Source organism: Aulonocara sp. 'chitande type north' Nkhata Bay, linkage group LG13 (genome assembly GCF_057382095.1).
Source record: "Aulonocara sp. 'chitande type north' Nkhata Bay isolate Kocher_YH1m ecotype deep benthic linkage group LG13, A_spYH_male_GT1.1, whole genome shotgun sequence".
Classification (NCBI taxonomy): Eukaryota; Metazoa; Chordata; class Actinopteri; order Cichliformes; family Cichlidae; genus Aulonocara; species Aulonocara sp. 'chitande type north' Nkhata Bay.
Window position 1 is genome coordinate 30,955,924 of NC_141356.1, and position 20,040 is coordinate 30,975,963.

At 39.4% G+C, this 20,040-nt stretch overlaps 1 protein-coding gene across 1 annotated transcript in view; it reads left to right on the plus strand.

Moving 5' to 3' along the window:
- Positions 1–20,040, plus strand: part of micu1 (mitochondrial calcium uptake 1) — a 38,353-nt gene that overhangs the window by 6,993 nt on the left and 11,320 nt on the right. The window contains exons 3-6 of the mRNA XM_086259863.1: positions 769–964; positions 2,685–2,847; positions 8,776–8,819; positions 19,038–19,152. Of these exons, the coding sequence (XP_086115989.1) occupies positions 769–964; positions 2,685–2,847; positions 8,776–8,819; positions 19,038–19,152 (518 nt within the window). The remainder of the gene's footprint in view (positions 1–768; positions 965–2,684; positions 2,848–8,775; positions 8,820–19,037; positions 19,153–20,040) is intronic.

Consider the following 20,040-nt stretch of genomic DNA (forward strand, 5'->3'; position numbering starts at 1 on the left):
TGAAGTGGGTTTTCCATCATGTGTTTAAACTTCAGCACTGTTCTATGGGACAGCATTCAGTGAACAGGACTTGAGGTTCATTGAGCAAATTAGGAATTGCTTTTGGCTCAGTACTCAAAAGCAGCTAGACTTTAGAGCACATGTTACATTTCATTCTCCTGCTTGTTGTGTTTTTATGGCTATCCATTGCCTTAAAGCCTGTTGTTTAGTTAAGACAATGTGCTGGAGAAGGTGTTGAGGTTAGAGCTCTATGGGGACACACTGACTGTGCTGCAGGAGGCAGAGTGATGGATGGCGACTCAGGGCATTTGAGACTGATGGAACGAGACTGTTCCAGGCCTTCACCCTGGGCTTCATTTTCAACGCGTGTCATTAAACTGAATTATTCAGCCTGCTCCAGACAGTCCCAGCTATTTATTATTATTATTCCAATTTCAGTTTAGTCAGAAAAATGGTAACGTGGGAGTCTGCCATAGTAAAACCTCCCCGCACTGCACCGATGAGCAAAACACAGCAGAGCACATAATCTCCTGGCCCTTTTGCCTCTCTGTTTTTCAATCTGTTTAGCATCATAGCGACAGTACACACCTAGCTGCAAAACACAGTCTGCTACATACCTCCCGAGATCTACTTGGTACTAGAGCAAAGCACAAAGACATATTGCTGAACTATCTATTCATCTATTTAGATAACATCGATCTGTCCCCCAGGTATTGATCTGTTTTGTAATCTGATCTCTCTTTTTGTTAAATTTATTTACAAAACCAGAGCATATGCAGATGCTGGGTCTTCTGTTCGACACTCTGAGCAAGTAAGTGGAGAGGAACCGGATTTTGGGAGACACCCAGACTCCGAAGCGGAGTCAGAGAAATCGGTGGAGGCCAGCAGTGGAGATGAGGATGAAAAAGACGAAGGTGGAGAGGGGAAAAAAAAGAAGCAACGCTCTGGATTCCGTGACCGCAAGGTGATCAATAAACAATAACCATTCAGCCATGCAGTCAGTCTTCCTATTTAATTCATCTCCACAATGGTGTTTTGAAACCCCCAGCAAGCAATTTCCAGTATGCCAGAGCTAGTATATTTTGACAGAATATTTGCTGAGACTAAGAAATGTAATGGGGTAATCAGCATGCATAAAGAACAGGAATGTCCCACTCCTATGATTTTATTGCTGTTAATTAGGCAGAAGATGACAAAGGATATGGAGATAAAGAACAAAGGATCTTTGATTTGATGCCAAATAAGCAGTGTTTGTTGCACTGCTTGTTGGAGGATGTGAGGATAAAAACAAAAAAAAGGAGGAAGAACTTTTTTTTTTTGGAATGATGTAAAAATTGCGCAGCCACAGTCTGTAAAAAGCAAATAGATGTCTAAGGGCTGACTGTCTTTGAAGTGGTCCAGTGTTGGAATTTTACGTGTATGTTGAGCATATCCACAGATTTTGGCTTTCTTTGTGTTTTATTCATTAGGTGGTCAGATCAGGAGATGCTTAATAATAATAATAAAAATAATAATAATGCAAAATCATGCAGCAGGAAGACATTTTTACTCCAATGTTTGTGTTTGAAATTCAGTGGTGTCACTTTTTTCAACTGAGTGCTACCGCTGTCTTAGATGTTTCACAACACTGAGTGAAAATGCGAAACACAAAATAATAAGTTCCTCGTGTGACTTGAATTTTACCTTCCTGGTTTTGTTTGGGTTTTTGAATTTTTTATTTAAATTGAAAGACAGCTCATGTCTTCATCAGTGTTGAAAATGCTGAGATCCATAATCTGTAAACACAATCAGATGAAAGCTAGAGAGAAAGAAGAGTGCAACCCAGTCTTTCTGTCAGTCACTCAGTTCTCTGCCATTTCCACACAACTGTCTAATAGACCTTCATCCATACACAGTTGGTTGCCTCTGCTGGAGACATGCTCATGGTGATTTCCCCAAAGACTATTAAGGTCTCCTAAAGTGAGAGTACCGACACTGACACATGTAATCATAAATATGAAATTGAAGTGAATGTAGTGTGACTGTGTGACTGTTCCCCACAGATATTTATCATAAAACTGAGTTTGATAACAAAAAGTTGAAGCTCTGAAATGTTTTTTCTTTTGCCAAAAGAAGTTTCTGTAGTGAATGCAATCAATCAATGTCACACAAAATAACCACCTGTTTGGGTTCCAGCCCAACACAGATTCTAAACACACACTGCCCTGTATGTTTCCCAGCTACTCCACATCTGTTTGAAACTTTCTCCTGAAAAGTGGATGGCATTGCAGCAAATAACAGTTGACAGGGGCTAATGTGTCGCGCCATGCTGATGGTCTGTAGCTGTTATTTGTGTTGTCTACAGATTTATGTAGTTTTGGTAACTCTCCCTTCATATTAACCTAGCAGGCAGACTGACCCCGAATAGGAAAACACTCTGTGTTCCTGATTTGAATTTGTGGCAGTTGAGTCAGGAGGTTAATATACCTCCCGATCAAGGATGACAAATTGGTTTCCTGCTGCTCTGGGCTCCCCTTCACTCAATCTACTCTCACTTAACTCATGTTATTTTCTGTCTACACACATGGTTGAAATATTGCTGGTTCTTTGATTTGATCTTGTTGATTTTTATGTATATTACATTAAAGCTTTTGCCTAAAGTGGGAATCTTGTGATATTAATTTTGCTTTCTGGCTGGTTGGCAGGTGATGGAGTATGAGAACAGGATACGAGCCTACTCAACTCCAGACAAGATTTTCCGCTACTTTGCCACTCTGAAGGTCATCAGTGAGCATGGAGATGCTGAGGTTTACATGACGCCTCAGGACTTCATACGCTCCATCACACCTAATGAGAAGCAGCCTGAGAGTAAGTTCTTAATTTCACCACTTTTGCTTATATTCTTTTAGCTCTTTCTGTGCATGCTCTTCTTTCCATTAATGGCATCTGCACACTGACTTAATGTGAGAGTGAGCATGTTTTCTGTAACACATTTATCTAACACTTTCAGCATGCATGCCTTCACATTACCAGATATAGGTATGGTATAAACAAGATGAAGACTGTGGAGTTCATTTTATTTAGTTCAGCTGAATAGAATGCAGGATTGTTTTGGAGAATGCCTTAAATGGCAGTAACATCTCAGTGTGAGATGCTCTAACTAATTTCACCGAAGTTTCCAAGCTGCTTTTTTATGGGAGTTTTTCTAAACACATTCCAGCACTGACATTGGTTTAAAACATCAGAGGAGTAAAGACACTGTTTACCGGCCTTTCGTTGCCAGACCTCTACAAAATTATGTTTAGTATTCCTGCATTCACTTTACAATTTCACATCTATTACAGATTGAAATGACTCTAAAATAAATATTTACTTATCTTCTTTATAACAAGTCAGAGGCTGGAATAGATCAAATTGATCCAGTAATGATTTCAGTCCATTGTTTTGAAAAACATAAATGAAAGCTGAAATTGGTTTCGTGTAACCAAAGGCAGCCTCCAGTTTTAAAAAAATGAAGTCAGCGCAAAAGTGCTAAAAACTGCAGTTTCTCAAGTGGCCACTTGAAGCTGGTTCTAAATGGGAGTCCCGTTTAGACTCCCATGTTGAACTGTATACTATACAGCAGAAATAATTTTGTTTACATTGTTGTGCAACAAGGGTTTGGTCTCTCCAACTGATTTATCTCTTTGTAACAACCTTTTAGGACTGTTGAAAGCTTTGAATGATAGCACAGCTAGCTCCCATGAAAATACGACAACATCTCAATGCTTGAGAGTAAGATGAGTAAGACGTGTCAAATCAAATCAAATCAAATCACTTTTATTGTTACATCACATGTGCAGGTACTCTGGTACAGTACATGCAAGTGGAATTCTTGTGTGCGAGCTTCACAAGCAACAGAGTTGTGCAAAAATACAATAACGTAAAACAAGCAAAATATAAGAATGGCTAAATCTGAAAGTAATAAATATATGTACAATATATAAGAGTATATGCATTACTGGATGTGTATACTAAATATGTTTTTCTACGTGTGCGTGTGTGGGTGTGGGTATGTATACATATTTTACAAATAGAGTAAAGAATAAAATAAAATACCGTATTTCCCGGACTACAAAGCGCACCTGAATATTAGCCGCACAAGCTAAAATCAGGGGAAAATCCTGTTTTGTACATACATTAGCCGCACCTGACTAAAAGCCGCAGGTGTTTCAATGTTGACTTATCATATGTAAGAGAATATGCACAAAGGGAATTGTCAGGAAAGAGACGGCTGTTTGGAGACACAGCCCTTTTATTAATATTTTGAAAAACAAGTTATGGGTACATATTTGCACATGTAGTACATAACAGTAACCTACAGCACACCAGAAAAATAGATTCGGACTACCTTTTAGGCTCAGGTGCAGTGACACGGCTTTAACAAGAAGAAAAGTCAGTCATTCACCATCTTTCTCTTCTTCCTGCGCTCTAAAACCACCAAAGTCCTCTTCTCCAATGTCGGAAACGAACAGGCTCAGGATGGCTTCGTCATCCACTCTCCGCTTCTCTCCTTCGTTGTCACTTTCAAAACCAAAGAAATCCTCGTTGTCAGTGTCGGAGTCGAACACCCTCAGAAGGGCCGTGGCGGTGTCCTCCTCTCCATCATGCAGCAGTCCAGCCCTTCAAAATCCGTTGGTGATCGTGGATGTTTTCGCACTTTTCCACGCTGTCAGAATCCACCGGTGGAGTTGGGCATAACTTGCTTTTCGCAAGTTTATTGCCGCTCGTCATCCACGCCTCCCGCTGAACGCGTAGCGCTACTTTGAAGTTTGTTTTTCGCGCTACTTCGTACGGCACTACGTTGCCTGGCGGACGGACATGTGACTAACATACCACTCTTGAACCCCGATCCTTCCGCCAGGCAACGTAGTGCCGTACAACAGCGGAACAAACAAAACAAATCGTCTTACGATATCACAAAAATCATGGACAATCCATAGAAAAGCCGCACCTGACTAAAAGCCGCAGGGTTCAAAGCTTGTGCAAAAAGTAGCGGCTTATAGCCCGACAATTACGGTATATAAAATATACAGAGGTTGGTAGTTGGACATGTGCAAAACAGTGGCATTAATGTACAGTATGGAGTGCATAATGTTGAAGTTCCAGTAGTGAAGCTGAGGTGTCTATGAAGTGTTCAGCAGTCTGATGGCCTGGTGGAAAAAGCTGTCTCTCAGTCTGCTGGTACGGGACCGGATGCTGCAGAACCTCCTTCCTGATGGAAGCAGTCTGAACAGTTTATGGCTGGGGTGACTGGAGTCCTTGATGATCCTCCCCGCTTTCCTCAGGCAGCGCTTCCTGTAGATGTCTTGGAGGGAGGGAAGCTCACCTCCAATTATCCGTTCAGAGCACCGCACTACTCGCTGGAGAGCTTTGCGGTTGTAAGCGGTGCTGTTGCCGTTCCAGGTGGTGATGCATCCAGTGAGGATGCTCTCAATGCATCAATGCATATTATAGTCAAGTGTATCAACTTTAGATGTTTAGTTAACTAAAAAATTGATTAAAATTATAAGAATTTAGATTCCTAAATTATGACTAAAACTTAAAATAGTTTTGGTTAAAGGATTACGACTAAAGCCAAATGCTAATGCTAGCAAAGCTTGCTATCATTAGCTGATGAATTAACCACATTTAGATGACAGGGTAGTGTGTTAACTTTGGCTCAAAAACACCAATGTGGCTAAAGCCAAAATGGAAATGTCAATGCCTCAGAGCAGATACTTGCTAGTATCAGATACTAGTAAGATAAAAGCTTTTCCAAAACAAGTTAATGCCACATATTTACTCACATGGCAACATCTGTAGCTTCAGTAATAACAGGAAGTTATCAAGAGCACAGAGAAAGGATCATTTAGGAGCTAAGAGCACATGACATGGTATAGTTCACTCCAGACAGATGAGTTGTTGGTTGTAAGCTAGAGGTTAATCATTTTCCCATTTTTTTGCTCATATGTTTATGGATGCATTCCCTTGATATCTGCATACATACATACATGCATCTCTAATGATCAAAGTAGCTACTAAAATATATATGCCTGGTGGGCAAAACTCTAACCATATGTATTATATTTCACTTGATGTTCTGCCAAATCTGGCCTGTGTAGATCATATCATGTTCGTGATGGCTTGTCCCATCAGCGTTTTGGGTATTTCAGGAGAAACATTAGCATGACAGTGATGTAAATGGCAAAATTTGCTTGCTTTAACAGATTGATGGAGCTGGAAATGTTACGTGTCCCATGTGTGAAAAGGGCAATACTTTCACCCACTGACATACCCTCCTCTTTCATATGATTGTACTCCCTCTTTAGCTTCTTTGGTCTGTCACAGTGGATATAAGTAAATGTCAAGTCTCTGCAGTAGAAGTGTAGCCCCAAATACAACCTGGAGATCTGAGATATATAGTTACACAACTTCTATGCAGGTTGTTTATGGTCATTAATAAACAGGGTAAGATGTTTCCATTAAGAAATGCTGAGATCATGTCACTTAAATGGCAGCGCCTTACCCAACACATCCCCCCTCCCCTGTGCTCCGTTCAGGGACACTCAACACACATGGCTCTGGACTTGTGAAAGTTCGTGCTATAAGGATACTAGTACGAGAAGGGAGGGGTGGGTAGTCCCGTCATGCTGTGTTTAGAAGTCACGACACAGCAGTTGGTGTATCAATTAACAAGTTCAAACAAGAGCAGATCTCAGGCGTCGAATATGGAGCCAGTGAGAGATATTTGATCTACAGCCATGGGAGAGTTGTGAAGTTAGGAAGCCTAACTTGGCATAGATTTGTTTTATCACCTCCCTCGTCTCTATCTGTCATTACTATTCAACTCCAAAATTCAGTTAGATTCACAGTCGTATTCTTGGTTTATTGTTAAAGAACGTTTCATTCACAGTAAAGGACTCAAGCGTGCTTAACACTCAATAAGGATTAGTCTGGATGTCTCACATTTGTGTTGATTCTCAGCTATTCCATCTGTTAATAATGTTTAAGACTTGGCTTAGCTTGGTCCCCAAACCTTTTATTCTTAGATTCACCTTTCGCTCATGTGTCAATTTTAAAGCTATTCATTTATTTAAGGTTACTGTCTTTTGCTAAACTGGCATTAAAATAATGATAAACTGTGCTCTGATGGACAAGCAGATAACAAAGCCAAAAGAAAGGATTTTGTTCATAAGTTTCCCCCCCTGCAGAAATTTTTCTGGGACCCTTTTGGACCTAAGTCTAGTACAACTTAAAAACTTGTTACTATTTCTTAACTTCCAGGGTTCGTACTTTCTGGAAGGTCAAGAACTTTAGGGGTTAAAGGTGAGGCTGAGATTTTCGCAGCAATTTGCTTTAGTTAGTCTGTCATCTTATGACAAAACAGTTTGCTTGTTTTAAATTGAGGAATTCAAGTGTTTTACTTTTGCTCACCGCTTTTCCAGAACTGACCCCATTAGACAAGCAACCAACAGCAGCATGGTTTCACCCTCTTTTCTGTTACGTCTATATGATCCGTCCAAGTTTGCCACATTTTCACTACACGATGTTCATGAGCAGAGGGATTTATGATACTGATACAATACTAGAACACTACAAGCATGTGTATGCTTGTAGTGTTCTAATATTGTATCAGTGCATACATGCAGTGCAAAGGTGGATAGGAAACTGTCATTTTATTCAAGCTAGATTATTTACAATATATTGTTATTACACAACGAGCTTCAAATTTCCTCCACCATTAAAACTGCTGAATTCTAATAGCAGTGATGCATGTAAGTTGTAGATGATGTGCAACAGCTGTCTGCTCTTTCTGAGTAATACTCAATATAGATTAAAAAGAATGAGTTTTTAAATATCAAGCTTATCAATGTCTATACATCCTCACAGCCCACATTATTTTATATTATATTCTTCTCCATGGGAACCAACTACTGAAAAAAAGTAGCTTTTTCATACTCCAGTGAACTAATTTGTGGTTTCCTGTAATTTAGATGAAACAGACTTTTAAGTCTTTTTATTGTGTTAGAGTTAGATTTAATGAAGTCAGTCTGAACTTACTCTCTGTGTGATCCAAAGAAGCTTGAGTGTGACTTTTGGAATTTAAAAGGACTGCAGGTTCTGCATGAATTATCATATAATGGATGAAAATTGCCGCCTCACACCAAAGTTAGTTAGATTTAGCTTTATTAAAAGGTGCGGCTCTCTTTTATGCAAAACGAAGAACTTATTTTTCAGGGATAATTAATAGTTTAGTAAAAATCACATTTTCTGTCCTCCTTTCAGGGAGAAGCAACAGAACCATAATAATAAGCATCGAGACTGATTTTCACCTGATCCAAATTGTGTGTGTGTGTAACCGAAGTGATTCTTTGTTGTGTTGGCATGAAATAACACTGATTTCTAATTAAACCAAATGCCTGAAAGTACTCGTGTCAAGATAATCTGTGTGTAAATACAATTCCTGCATGGTGTGGATCTTGGTTTGTGTTGCTCATCTGGATCTATAAAATGAATCCTTGTTTGAGAACTGAGTCGTAACTGATGATCAGGCCAGCAAACGCTGAATGCTGATCATTGTTTGGCAAAATGCAAATGGGTTTGTTAATGACTATTATTATTCTCCAGCACATGTCTTTTGTTACCAGAGGTTCAACAGTGACACCAAGTAAATGTAATTGCTCTGGTTCATGCTCTTAATAAGTCTGTCTTCGTTTGTTAGAATTTTTCTGCCCAAATCTATAATCTCCTTGTATCTCTCTCTTTTTTTCATAGATCTAGGCCTCGACCAGTTCATCGTGAAGCGGTATGATGGCAAGGTAAGGAACAGGTGTCTAGGTCTTGGTCTATTTGGTCATCATGCAGGTCACCAGGAGTTTAATTGTGTCATAGCTTAATTTTTAATTCTTAAATTCAGCTTAGAGTAGCTGTTGTGGGATTTTTGTGAGTGTAATGTAAACCAAGAGAAGAAGGTTTATATCTTTCCTATTGCAAAGCTTGTTACATCTTACTAGTCCAACAGAGGGGTTTATTACCCAGATTTAAGAATCAGTTCATCAAATAAAAAACAAATAAAAAAAAAAGAAAAAGAATTTTTTCAGTCACACAAATTGTTGATTGTTTTAGTTTTTAGCTTTAAAAGACTGAAAACATTGAAAACTTAATCAGCAGCCTAGTTACTCTGAATAATCCACAAATCTAAAAAAGATGTGTTTTTTTTTCTTGAGCAGAAATAGACCAAAGTGAAGTCGACATTTAGAAAAATGCCTTTTTTTAAAATGTATTTAAAAATATTTAGAATTGTATCTTCATGCAGAAAAGATGAAGCAAATGAAGTCTGCACTTGATAATTAGCCTTTTAATCATCAGATTATAGTAAGGTTTTTATCTGTTCATGACTTAAAAAAATATGCAAACAGAGAGAGGGAATTATGAGTGAGGTTTTATAAGGTTTGGTCTTACTGAAATTAAGTGAGTATAAAAGTCAGTATTATCCCCTCTGAAAGAAAAATAACTAGAGCCAAATCACAGGTTAACTCGTAAAATATTAGCAACTTTGTGTGAAAACTGTGAATTAAATCTTGCATAGAGACAGAACTACATTTGTTCATTTTTCTGGATGAATTGGTAATGCTGGAGAGCTTTGCATGAAAGGAATCTATAACTCTGTTGAACAAACATTAAATACTTATCGCAGGAAGTTGGATTGCAGCATTTCAAAAGTGGCAAAGAGAAAGCAAAGAAATAGAAAACATCATTACATCCAGCAAACAATCCAGAAATTAGTAGCAAATATCTAATGCTGCTGTCTGAATAACATGTTTAACTTGTATTTTTTTGTATTTTCCTTGTTTCTGTTGTTAAGCTGTTGTGTGTATGTCAGTTTTGTCAAAACAAAATATTAGATTAGAATAACAGTCAAAAAATGTTTTTGCCTCCGCCATCTTAAATATTGAAGAGGAACAGTATCTTATATACTTCTTTGCTCGTGTCTTTGCTTTTGGTCCTGCGTTTGCTGTCTGCTTCCAACCCGAATGTGTTGTTTTCTGACTATTGTTTGAGCTCTAAAATTCAGAAAAAGGATTAAAGGCCAGAAAAGCCATTTAGTGTGAAGGTGCCTTTAACAAAGCACTTAAGAGTAACTATAATAGGGACATGCACAAAGAAGGCCCGCCCACTGTATAATGACCTCTTCAAAGACAATGGCAGCATGCAAGCATTATAGGCTGGCCCCTTATGGACACTGATTGACTTCAGGGAGCTAGTGCCAGTGCTCTAAATGCTGACATTTCCATGAATATAAATCACCAAGATCATATTGCATAAGTACATTTTATTGATATTGATTAGTGACCATTACTGCCCTTCCATAGATTTCGGACAGCACCTCTCAACACCCAACAGCTAAGCGTTCATTTAATATTAGCTAATCATCAGTGTGGCGATTATAGCTTCTAACCTCATTACAAAATTCATCAGGCCTCAGGTTGCTACGAGTCTCTGCCTGATCTCCATATTGAAGTCAGATGAACAGGTAGCGAGGGATTGCAGTCTACTTTTTTGTCATAGGTTTCTTCCTGTACTCCTTTCTCTGCTCCTGCTCTTTTGCTTTACCTTACCTTATGTTTTGTGAGACCTAGAGTACTTTTACTCACCCATATTTTAAAAATCTGTTAAAAGTATGGGATATATAGTAATCAAAGGGGCTTATGAAATTGTGTGGCAGACCAAAATTAAAGTGGAGCACTCGTCCTGTCTGGCCCTTGTCTGTTTATGTAAATGATCCGATGCTTCAGTCCTCATGTTTCTTGCATTTGCCAGGCATGTTTAGCTTTGGATTTTCCCTGGCAATTTTACTGCCATGGCTAGAGTGGCCCGAGAGATTCCCATCTTCTTAACTCCTCATTTGCCCAGAGAGACACACCTTCTTCTCACCTCTAGCAATTTAGAGGAGTAAACTATTACTTTTTCCATTTTACTATTTAGGTTAACACAAACCTGAAAAGTACAATGAGTAAGACCTACATGAAATGCCCAGAGAAGTGTAATGGTACAATATCTGTTTAAATCATGAAGTGAATGGAAATATAGTTAAGTACGAAGGGAGCATTTCAGCTAAACCAAAGCTAAAGCCCACACCATGTGTGAGAATGCCATGAAAGGTCTCCTAAAGGCCTCTGTATCTCACTTCCCATGGTTTTATTTAAAAATAGCTAAGCCAACTGCAATGTTTGGGCATAGTTAAGTGGGAATATGTGTAGGTGTACGTCCTTCTGTCCACCATCTCCCGCTGACACTAAATTTGTTCCAGGTTCAGTCTTTATGTAAGACAAACTTGTATGGTTGTTTACCAGTTGTGGTTCATATTGACTCAACCTGCTCATTGTGTTGTTTTCCATCCATGTGTGCAGTATCGCGATTGTTTTAAAAATCTTTAACTGCTTGTCTTTGCTCGACAAATCGTTTAAGCGCACCTCTCCTTCTGCTGTTATTTCCCTGCCTCGCTCTGGTTATTCTTTCTGTCCTCATCATGTTGGTATGCTTTTCAGCTGCAGTAATCCAATGTTGATGTGACCTGACGTTGTTAACTGTTGATTATTGCTCTTATCAACCATTCTCTCTCATTCATGTAACAAATAACACCCCTCCCCCCATGTTCTCTCTTCTCTTCCTCTTGAATAACCATCATTGTCAACTCCCCGTCTCCCAACATCCCCTCTTTTTTTCTCTGCCTCATTTTCCCAATCATTACATCTGCTGATCCCCACTCTCCACCAACCAACTCCCCTTCCCCCTTCACCTCCTCTTCATCTCCTCTGTCTCGCTCCCTCCTTCTCATTCTGCCACTCCCTCTCTGCAGGACTTCTGGCAGGTATGGGGTGTGTGCCGAGCAGCATGTGTGCACCTGAATGAAAAAATGCACTCTGTAGCCACTTGCTACTCCCTCTATCTCCTTTATACTCTTTCCTCCTCTCCCTCTGATTTCTCTACTTTCTTTTGACTACTGGCTCTTTCTCTGCAGTAATATGGAGGGCATAGGTGTTCACCATTGTTAGTTCAGGGGAACGGCTATTCAGACACTTTTATTCTCCAGTGTTTACCACGACTTACATGCACTTTGACTAGGACAGCAGCCAAAGTGTGCTTTTTAATATTTACATCTTAACTAGATTGCCAATAACAATTCCTAAAATTCCATACTGGTTTTTCCCTCATAGCTTCAAGCTGCTGCAGGTGGGATGGAAGTAGAATAAAGCAGTACTGTAGTACTTTAGTGCTTTATTTTTTTATAGTAAGCAGAATATGGCCATGCAAAGTACTTGTTACTGATTGGCTGGTAACCGCTTTAAAGACAGTGCAGCTGGACAGTAACCTGCACAAGTAGCTGCTTTAGTAATCAGGAAATTGGTCTGTTTAATTGTTAACCACCTTTAAACAGACTCCAAAAAGCTTGGTAATATAAATGCTTATCTGCCTTATGCACTTTGAGATTTATCTTGGCAAATAACTTACTTGGTTGTTATAGCTTTCTCCACCCCTGCCATGTCTCTTTATTTGATCCGCTGCAGTAAGATACCTAATACTTGTAGTATTGTTTAAATGTCAAAGAGATTTGGTCTTTAAGCAGGTTGAATGCTTCTGTCAGTCAGCACTGCATGAAGATAAGCTAGTCATAGCAAAGGGCAAGTTACAGCCTGTTCACCATATCATGACTGGTGGTGCAATAATGTGAAGTAGGCACACACGCCCCATTGTCTGTGATCCTGTATCAAATATGCAAACTCCAACTCCACATTGTTATTGGACGTTGTGTTGGAGACCTTCCCAGTGCCCTTTGTAAAGCTTTGTTAGAGGCAGCTATATACCATGCCTTCCCTGCTGAATTATTGAAAGTGCAGGCTATAGTTTGCCTTGACAGCGATTATTAAAGACTGCAGCAATCCTATATCATTTATATATACTAATCGGACCCCAAAGTAAAGTCCACCTACTTTCATACATAAATAGTTGTTTTAAGTTTTGCAAAGGTACCATACCATACCATACCAACTTTATTTCTAAAGCACTTTAACATAAAACCAGAGTTTCACAAAGTGCTGTACATGTTAATAGCATACGTAGAATAAAGGTAGAATAAAAAGGCTCGCTGAAATGATTTCTTTGTTAAGAGTACTGGTCAGTAAGACATGCTAATGGTGCTGTTCCCCTGCACTCTCACTGTCTTGCTTTACACGCACACCTCTCTCTTCTCATCTTTCATTTCTTCTAATAACAGCTGTAGCTTTCCAAATGCTTTGGCACTTGAGCTGTTTCCCAGCATGCACTGCTCTGATGCCTGTGTCTCACAGAGAAAGTAGCTGGTGGCGGCGCCCCCTCTCTGTGCATGATGTCATCACAGGGTGGTTTGGGCCCAGAAAAAAGCCATAAAGGCTCTGTTAGCTGATGTCAAGGCTGAATTGGTGTGCTTGATAGTCTGCACAAATCCATCCTCTGGACTGTCCGGGTGTCAGTGCTGCATGATCTCTGTAGAGCATGGTTTAGAGTTACTGGAGGCAGGACTTGGTTTGTACATTTAAATGTATGCAAACTGTTCCTACATGTTCTGGCTCACTGTGTTTGTAAAGCAACGCTGTCTTCCGGATGACCTCCACCGACGGAGAGTCGAAACCTGTCACTCAGAGGGAGTGCTGCTCCAATGGAAAACACGCCACTTGTCACACCAACTGTTGTCATGTTTACCCTTTCTGATCTCACAGGACGCTCCCAGGGCCTGCTGCTTGGACTGATACAGACCACTTTTTATATATATATATAAAATCCTAATGGTGCTGTTATTTATATATATATATGTGTGTGTGTGTGTGTGTGTGTATATGTATATATTCTTCCGCTGTGTGTAATTTTCTACATGCTTTCTTTGTTCTCTGTTTTGTTGACACTGAAAGATCATACACAAAAATACACTGAATACTCCTGATCCTTCTCTATTTCTCTCTCTTCCACTCAGTTAGAGGTTGGTTTGTCTCAAAAGCTGGTCCTTTAATTCAGTTCAACCTGTCGTTTATAAGACAGCTGCCAGTCCTCAACGAACAAAATTTGTTTATTGAGCGTTCCACATCAGGAAGCATTATACTGAATGTGCTCACTGCATAAGTTATTAATGGCAAACCTGCTTTGTGGTTACCCCTGAGACCAGAGGTGGCTAATGCATTAATTTTCTCTCCTCCCACACACCTGCCGACCCACCTACAGAATGCAGTGTTTTGGTCCAATGATGCGATCATATACAGGGAGAAATTATCGTCTGCAGCTCAGTAAAAGATGAAAAATCACATCGTCTTTGTGTTTGTTGGGGTGCGTAGTTTGTGAATGGGGCGCCATGCTGTGTTGAAGATGCAGTGCAAGTGGGCGTGTAGGCTGTCAGACCATTCAGAAATATCAAGCTGAGACCTGGATTGACTTTTACCCTCAAGCAGGTCATCCTGAATTCAGTTTTCCCTGATACTCAAATCATTTATTGTACCCACAAAAGCGACAGTAACCTCAGAGCTACCACATCACATACTGCGGTGCAAAGGACACAACGGTCCTGATTCATTTTTAATGCATCTTTTGTCACACTCCTCCCGTCTTTCACTCTTTCTGCACTGTCGGTCAGGCTTTACATGTCACTGACCTTTTTTTCTTTCTTTCTTTTTTTTCCAGTCAGTTCATCAACACGCTCCAGTAAACCACGTTATTTTGAAACTCACCTTTGCATTCAGATGCGAGGTCACTTGAGGACAGGCGTCACTCAATAAACACATAAACAGCAGAATGAGAGCAAATTCTCCCTGTTGCTGCCTGAGCCTTTCATCAAACCCTAGACTCATAAATTTGTGTTTTTATTATGGCAGTCATGGAGGAAAAAGAGTGAAAGAGCAGAAAATACATGGATGACAAATTATGTATTTTTGGTATCCAAATGTGTGTACAAGCGGATTACAGAATTATGTGAATTGTGTCTCATATCAGTCAGTTGCTTCAGCAGTTGTCTGTTTGCTTTTGTTATGACACTGGATGTCAGGAGATTTGATCAGTCTCATTAGCACAGATGTGTTCATTGTCACATCCTTAAGTATTTGGAGCATGCCCCCCTTTTTTTGTATTTTCTCTGTCACTGACACAAGATAGGGTGAAGTGACTTTTAGTTTCATAATGAGCTTTTCTTCCCCCTTTTTTTTCACCTTTTGACATCTTGATTGCTGATCTCTAATTTTTTATAGTCGTGTACACATGCAAAACTGTGAAAATGAAATTACTGTCCAGATAATCATGTTATATACAGTTTGTTATTTGTAAAAGTAACAAAACACTAAATAATGAAGGTAATGCATTGAAGCATCTGTCATTTGATGATTGATATAGGGTGTCGATATAAGACTGCATTGCTGCAAGCTGTTTTGGTTTTATCAAAGAAATTAGGATCTAAAATGTTTCTATGGCAAGTTTTTAAGTATATCACTTTTAAGTGTTTAGAAAATGTTTCCTTAGTATTTGCGTGAAATGAATAATGAATGAATAATTTGGCCTTCTGCATGCATCCCTTCAGCTGTGTCTGGTTGTACGGGTCTCATGCTTAGTTTTCTTAAAGCTAGTTTAAATTTGGTCAGAGTAGCCATGGGCTATTCCTTAGCTCTAGTGCACTAGAGAGATTAGCCCTGACCAGACCTTTAACTCTGTTTGTCCATTCCTCCTTGCTACCAGTGACGCCCAGACAGCAGCTCTGTCAGTCCTGTGTTTCTGCCTCACCTAACAGGCTAGTCGGATTGTCATCTCTAGCTGAAACACAAGGACAAGTATGTAGACATGTCCAGGCTCAAGCCAGAAGTCTGAAAAGCAGCCACACTCACATGTATACAGACAGATATGAAGTTGGTACTGATTAAGAGATAGGTTTTAATTTACTTGATTGCTGCAGCAATCACGTTTACAGTCATTTAAGTGCTTTGGGAAAAATCTACCAGTGTTAAATACTGATTTAAATGTAGTTGGTGTTTTATAGGCATAATGTCCTCCCTGTTGAGCTATCAAAACTAATGAATTACTAACTAATTAGACACAGAGACGAAGTCTGTCTAAGGAATCAAGTAACCTAGTAGCTGCATTTTGTAGATAAGACTTTCTGCCTTTTATCTGATGTTGTACTCTGTGTGCATTTCTGTACTGTTCACTGGCTTTTTGCTGGAGAATCCAGTATTGTGTGTCTCAAGTCGGAAGCCGAGGCTTGCACTAGTGACAGAAAGATGGAGGATAAAGTGTAAGTCCAAGCATGACCCTTACAACAGAGCCACAGGATGGGGAGTATGAAACATGGAGCATAGGTTGATATTCACAGTGCCATACCTCCTCTTCTTCTTAACAGCGTGCACATTGTTATAGCATAGAGCGAATAGAAAAAAACAAACAAAGAGAGAATGCTTTAATGTCAGCTCATTGGTACTGAAATCTGTAGCTATAGAGGGGATCCTACAAGACTTAAAAAACTTCCATCGTGTGGCCTTTTTATAACCCTGTGAAAAAAAGTTGAAATTCTTTGTAAAATGTAAAGGAAAACAGCCCATTTTGAATTTTTGTTCAGCAACACATTTCTTATAAAGTAGGGTGTTTGTCACTGTGTTGCATCAACTCTTCTTTTAAAAACACGCTGTAAGCATTTGGGATCTGAGGGAATTACTGTATTACTGTAAAAGGCTCTTTTTATACCAAATCATCTTCATCGAGTAGTTTCATCAGATTTGTAGACGATAACAGCAAATCGAAAAAAAATTTGAAAAAACAAACCGTAGAATTTCTTATTTGAATATGTCATCTTTATACTGTTTTATATTAAATAGCGTAAAAAATTAGTTTGCTAATTTAGCATTGTCTTTTTGATTCATTTTAAATAGCATCTCAGTTTGTGGGAAGCTGGATTGTAATTGGATTTGTTTCACTCCAGGCTTTTCTGTGAGGATGCTGTTATCCTTGACTCAGACGAGTGAAAAATGTGATACTACCCCTAATGTGCTTGGTGCCTCTGCTCTGATCTTTATAATGAGGCCCAGTGTTTTTATGAGTCTTGGTGTACGGCCTTGTAGCTGTCCCATTGTGCCTACTGGCATACACACTCGTGCAGAAGTGTTTGTCTTTTCTGTTTTGTAGACTGGCATTACAGCTGCTTCTCACCTTGGACCCAGAGGACTTGTTCCATGTGTTATTGTACCCAACTTAGGGGACAGTACCAACCTCTTTCACTCTCGCACCTCTCACTTTATCTTGTTTTGCTCCTTCTTCTTCTTCTTCTTCCTTCTTGCATTTATACACACAGTTACACCAGAAAAGCTTGCAAAGCACCTGGAATTAAAACATTGCCCTTTGCTGTCTTTCTTATTCTGTCACTTCTTGTAAACCTGTATGATTAAAAAATAAATTTCTCTCCCTCTGATTTCCCCTTTCTCCCTCACTCCCTTCTCCTTGGAGAATGAATATATCTTAAGTACTAGTAGAAACTGTTGTTGTCTTTGTATCTCTGACTTTTAAAACTGAGGATAGACATGAACTGGAGATAGAGATAAACTTTATGCCCTCATACTAATTGTCTTTTGTTTGTATGCAATGAGAAGGGAGTCGGTCAAAGGGGTAATGATTTGAAAGATTTGATATGAAGGGGGTGCCACCAAATGTTTATATTTATACATGTTTTGGTTCATGTAGTTAGTATATGTCTGTGACCCTTGCAAGTGATAACATGAGATTAGCTTTGATTTGTAGTGTACTCAGCCTGCGTTTGTGATTATACTGCAACATGACTTTGATTCACTTCAGTTTAGATATGCTCTGTGTACACAAAATGTGATAATATGTAGCACAGCAAATCATAGTCCTAGTGTGATTATTCATTGTACACTAATTGTAGTTGCACACCGTGACGATTGCAAAGCATAATTGAATTCTTAACTTTGAGTGGCATCGACCAATTATCTTGTTTTGAGCAAGATTGTTTCAGTGTGTGTGTGTGTGTGTGTGTGCAGCTATATGAATGCAAATCTGTGTCTTTGCCATTAAAGCCCTGCTATAAACAAAGCAAAAAAACAGCAGAGGCCATGATTTTGTTTTTCTAACAGTTGTTTTTCCTCCCTCCTCATACTCCTCTGAAATGGACCCCTTTACAGACGGAGGTAACTCCACATGGGCTCAGCGTTGCCGAGCTCCCTCCTCCACCCCTTCTTCCTTCTCTAGGCATGCTCTGTCCGTCTGTTTGGTGGAGAGCCCTACTAGTGGGACACTGTCTTTCAAGTCTGTCACTGAGTGTGTAGTGTGCATGTGATTAAGTCGCACTTTCATGCAGTGCTGTGGATATACACATGGAAAACATGTCGTTAACTGTGTGTTTGTGTGTGTGAGAGAGAGTTTAATTCGCCCTGTTTTTAATGATTAATGCTCTGGGTTACATTACAGCTATGTTTAACAAATGGTGTGTGCGTTTGTGCTGCAGTCTCTCGTGATGTTTTCCCTCTCTTTGTGTCAGTTTCTCACTGTGAGTACGGTCTCTGGTGGACAATGTTTTATACTCGAGCTGACTGCTGACTAACCATCATCATCCTCACCTGTTTGGCTTCATGTGTATGCAGCACTTGCATGACTGTTCATGTGATAACCCAGCTATATGAAGTGAACTTTTTATTGTGTGTGTATGTGTGTGAAAGACCAGAATGTGTTTAGATTTTTGTGTTTGAGCAAGTCTTTAATTGAGCCTTGGTCCTACACACACGTACACACACGTACTTGCTTGCACACACACAACTGCACAGCTATAGAGGCTGTAAGGCTAGTGCTGGATCATGTGGAAGGTTTTTTAATATAGCTTTTACCTTTTTTTGTGTGTGTGTGTGTGTGTGTGTGTGTGTGTGTGTGTGTGTGTGTGTGTGTGTGTGTGTGTGTGTGTGTGTGTGTGTGTGTGTGTGTGTGTGTGTGTGTGTGTGTGTGTGTGTGTCCGTCCTGACCTGGATGAGCAGAAGATTGCCCAGGAGAGGGAGAAGTTTGCAGATGAGGACAGCATATTTTACACACTGGGGGAATGTGGCCTTATCTCCTTCTCTGACTACATCTTTCTCACCACTGTGCTGTCAAGTAAGTACATTGTTGAAATGTGCAAGACTTCCTAGAATTGAAGTGGTTCACATGACCTGTCTCATTAAGTATAACATCTTTTAAATCGTCTGCATAGTTCACAGATCAGATCTCATGAGAGTCTCTTTTGTGTCTTCTCTGCTCTCTACATTTCTACTTGTCAGTTAGGACAGAAAGTAAAAGAATGGATGTCTTTTGATACGACGTTATTAGGGAGGACAGGACATGTATAAGACGTGGATTTTAAATGTTAATGTGAGCTGACCAAGTCTGCTTACACAGAATCAGTCTTACCTTGATCTAGTATTGGTGGTTCATACAGGAAATAAATCGCACATTAATGCCTCCACTCCCAACGGGCCGTAGTGTTTGGTAATAAAATGAAAATTAAGCTCAACTCGTTCCTCTCCAAAGGCTAGTAAACTTTTATCCCCAACTCTGCTAGACCTTTTATTATAATCCGTTCATAGGGAGAAAACCTTAAGGGAAGTTTTCAAGGACAAGCCTTTTTTTTAAAGCAGACGAAGCAGGATGCATTATGGTTGGTTTCAATCTGTTTAACACAGCCACAAAAAACAGCAAAGTAGATGTATTTTGCCTACCAGATTTAGATTTACACCTCATAGTGCCTTTCTAATAAAGATTAATCTTCCATAAAAGGCACTGAAGAATATTTGAAGCAATAAATATTCATAGTAGTTAACTGTACAATAACAATGTGAAGCCATGAAAAGAATTACAAATTAAGGAGAGACTGTATAATATTTTATATTGCATGTTATTGTTTTGGTGTATGAAATACATGGATCGGTCAAAATATGACCACTCACAGATGAACACATAAATTTTGATTGTCACATCTGGTAACGGTGATTTTTATGTATTTGT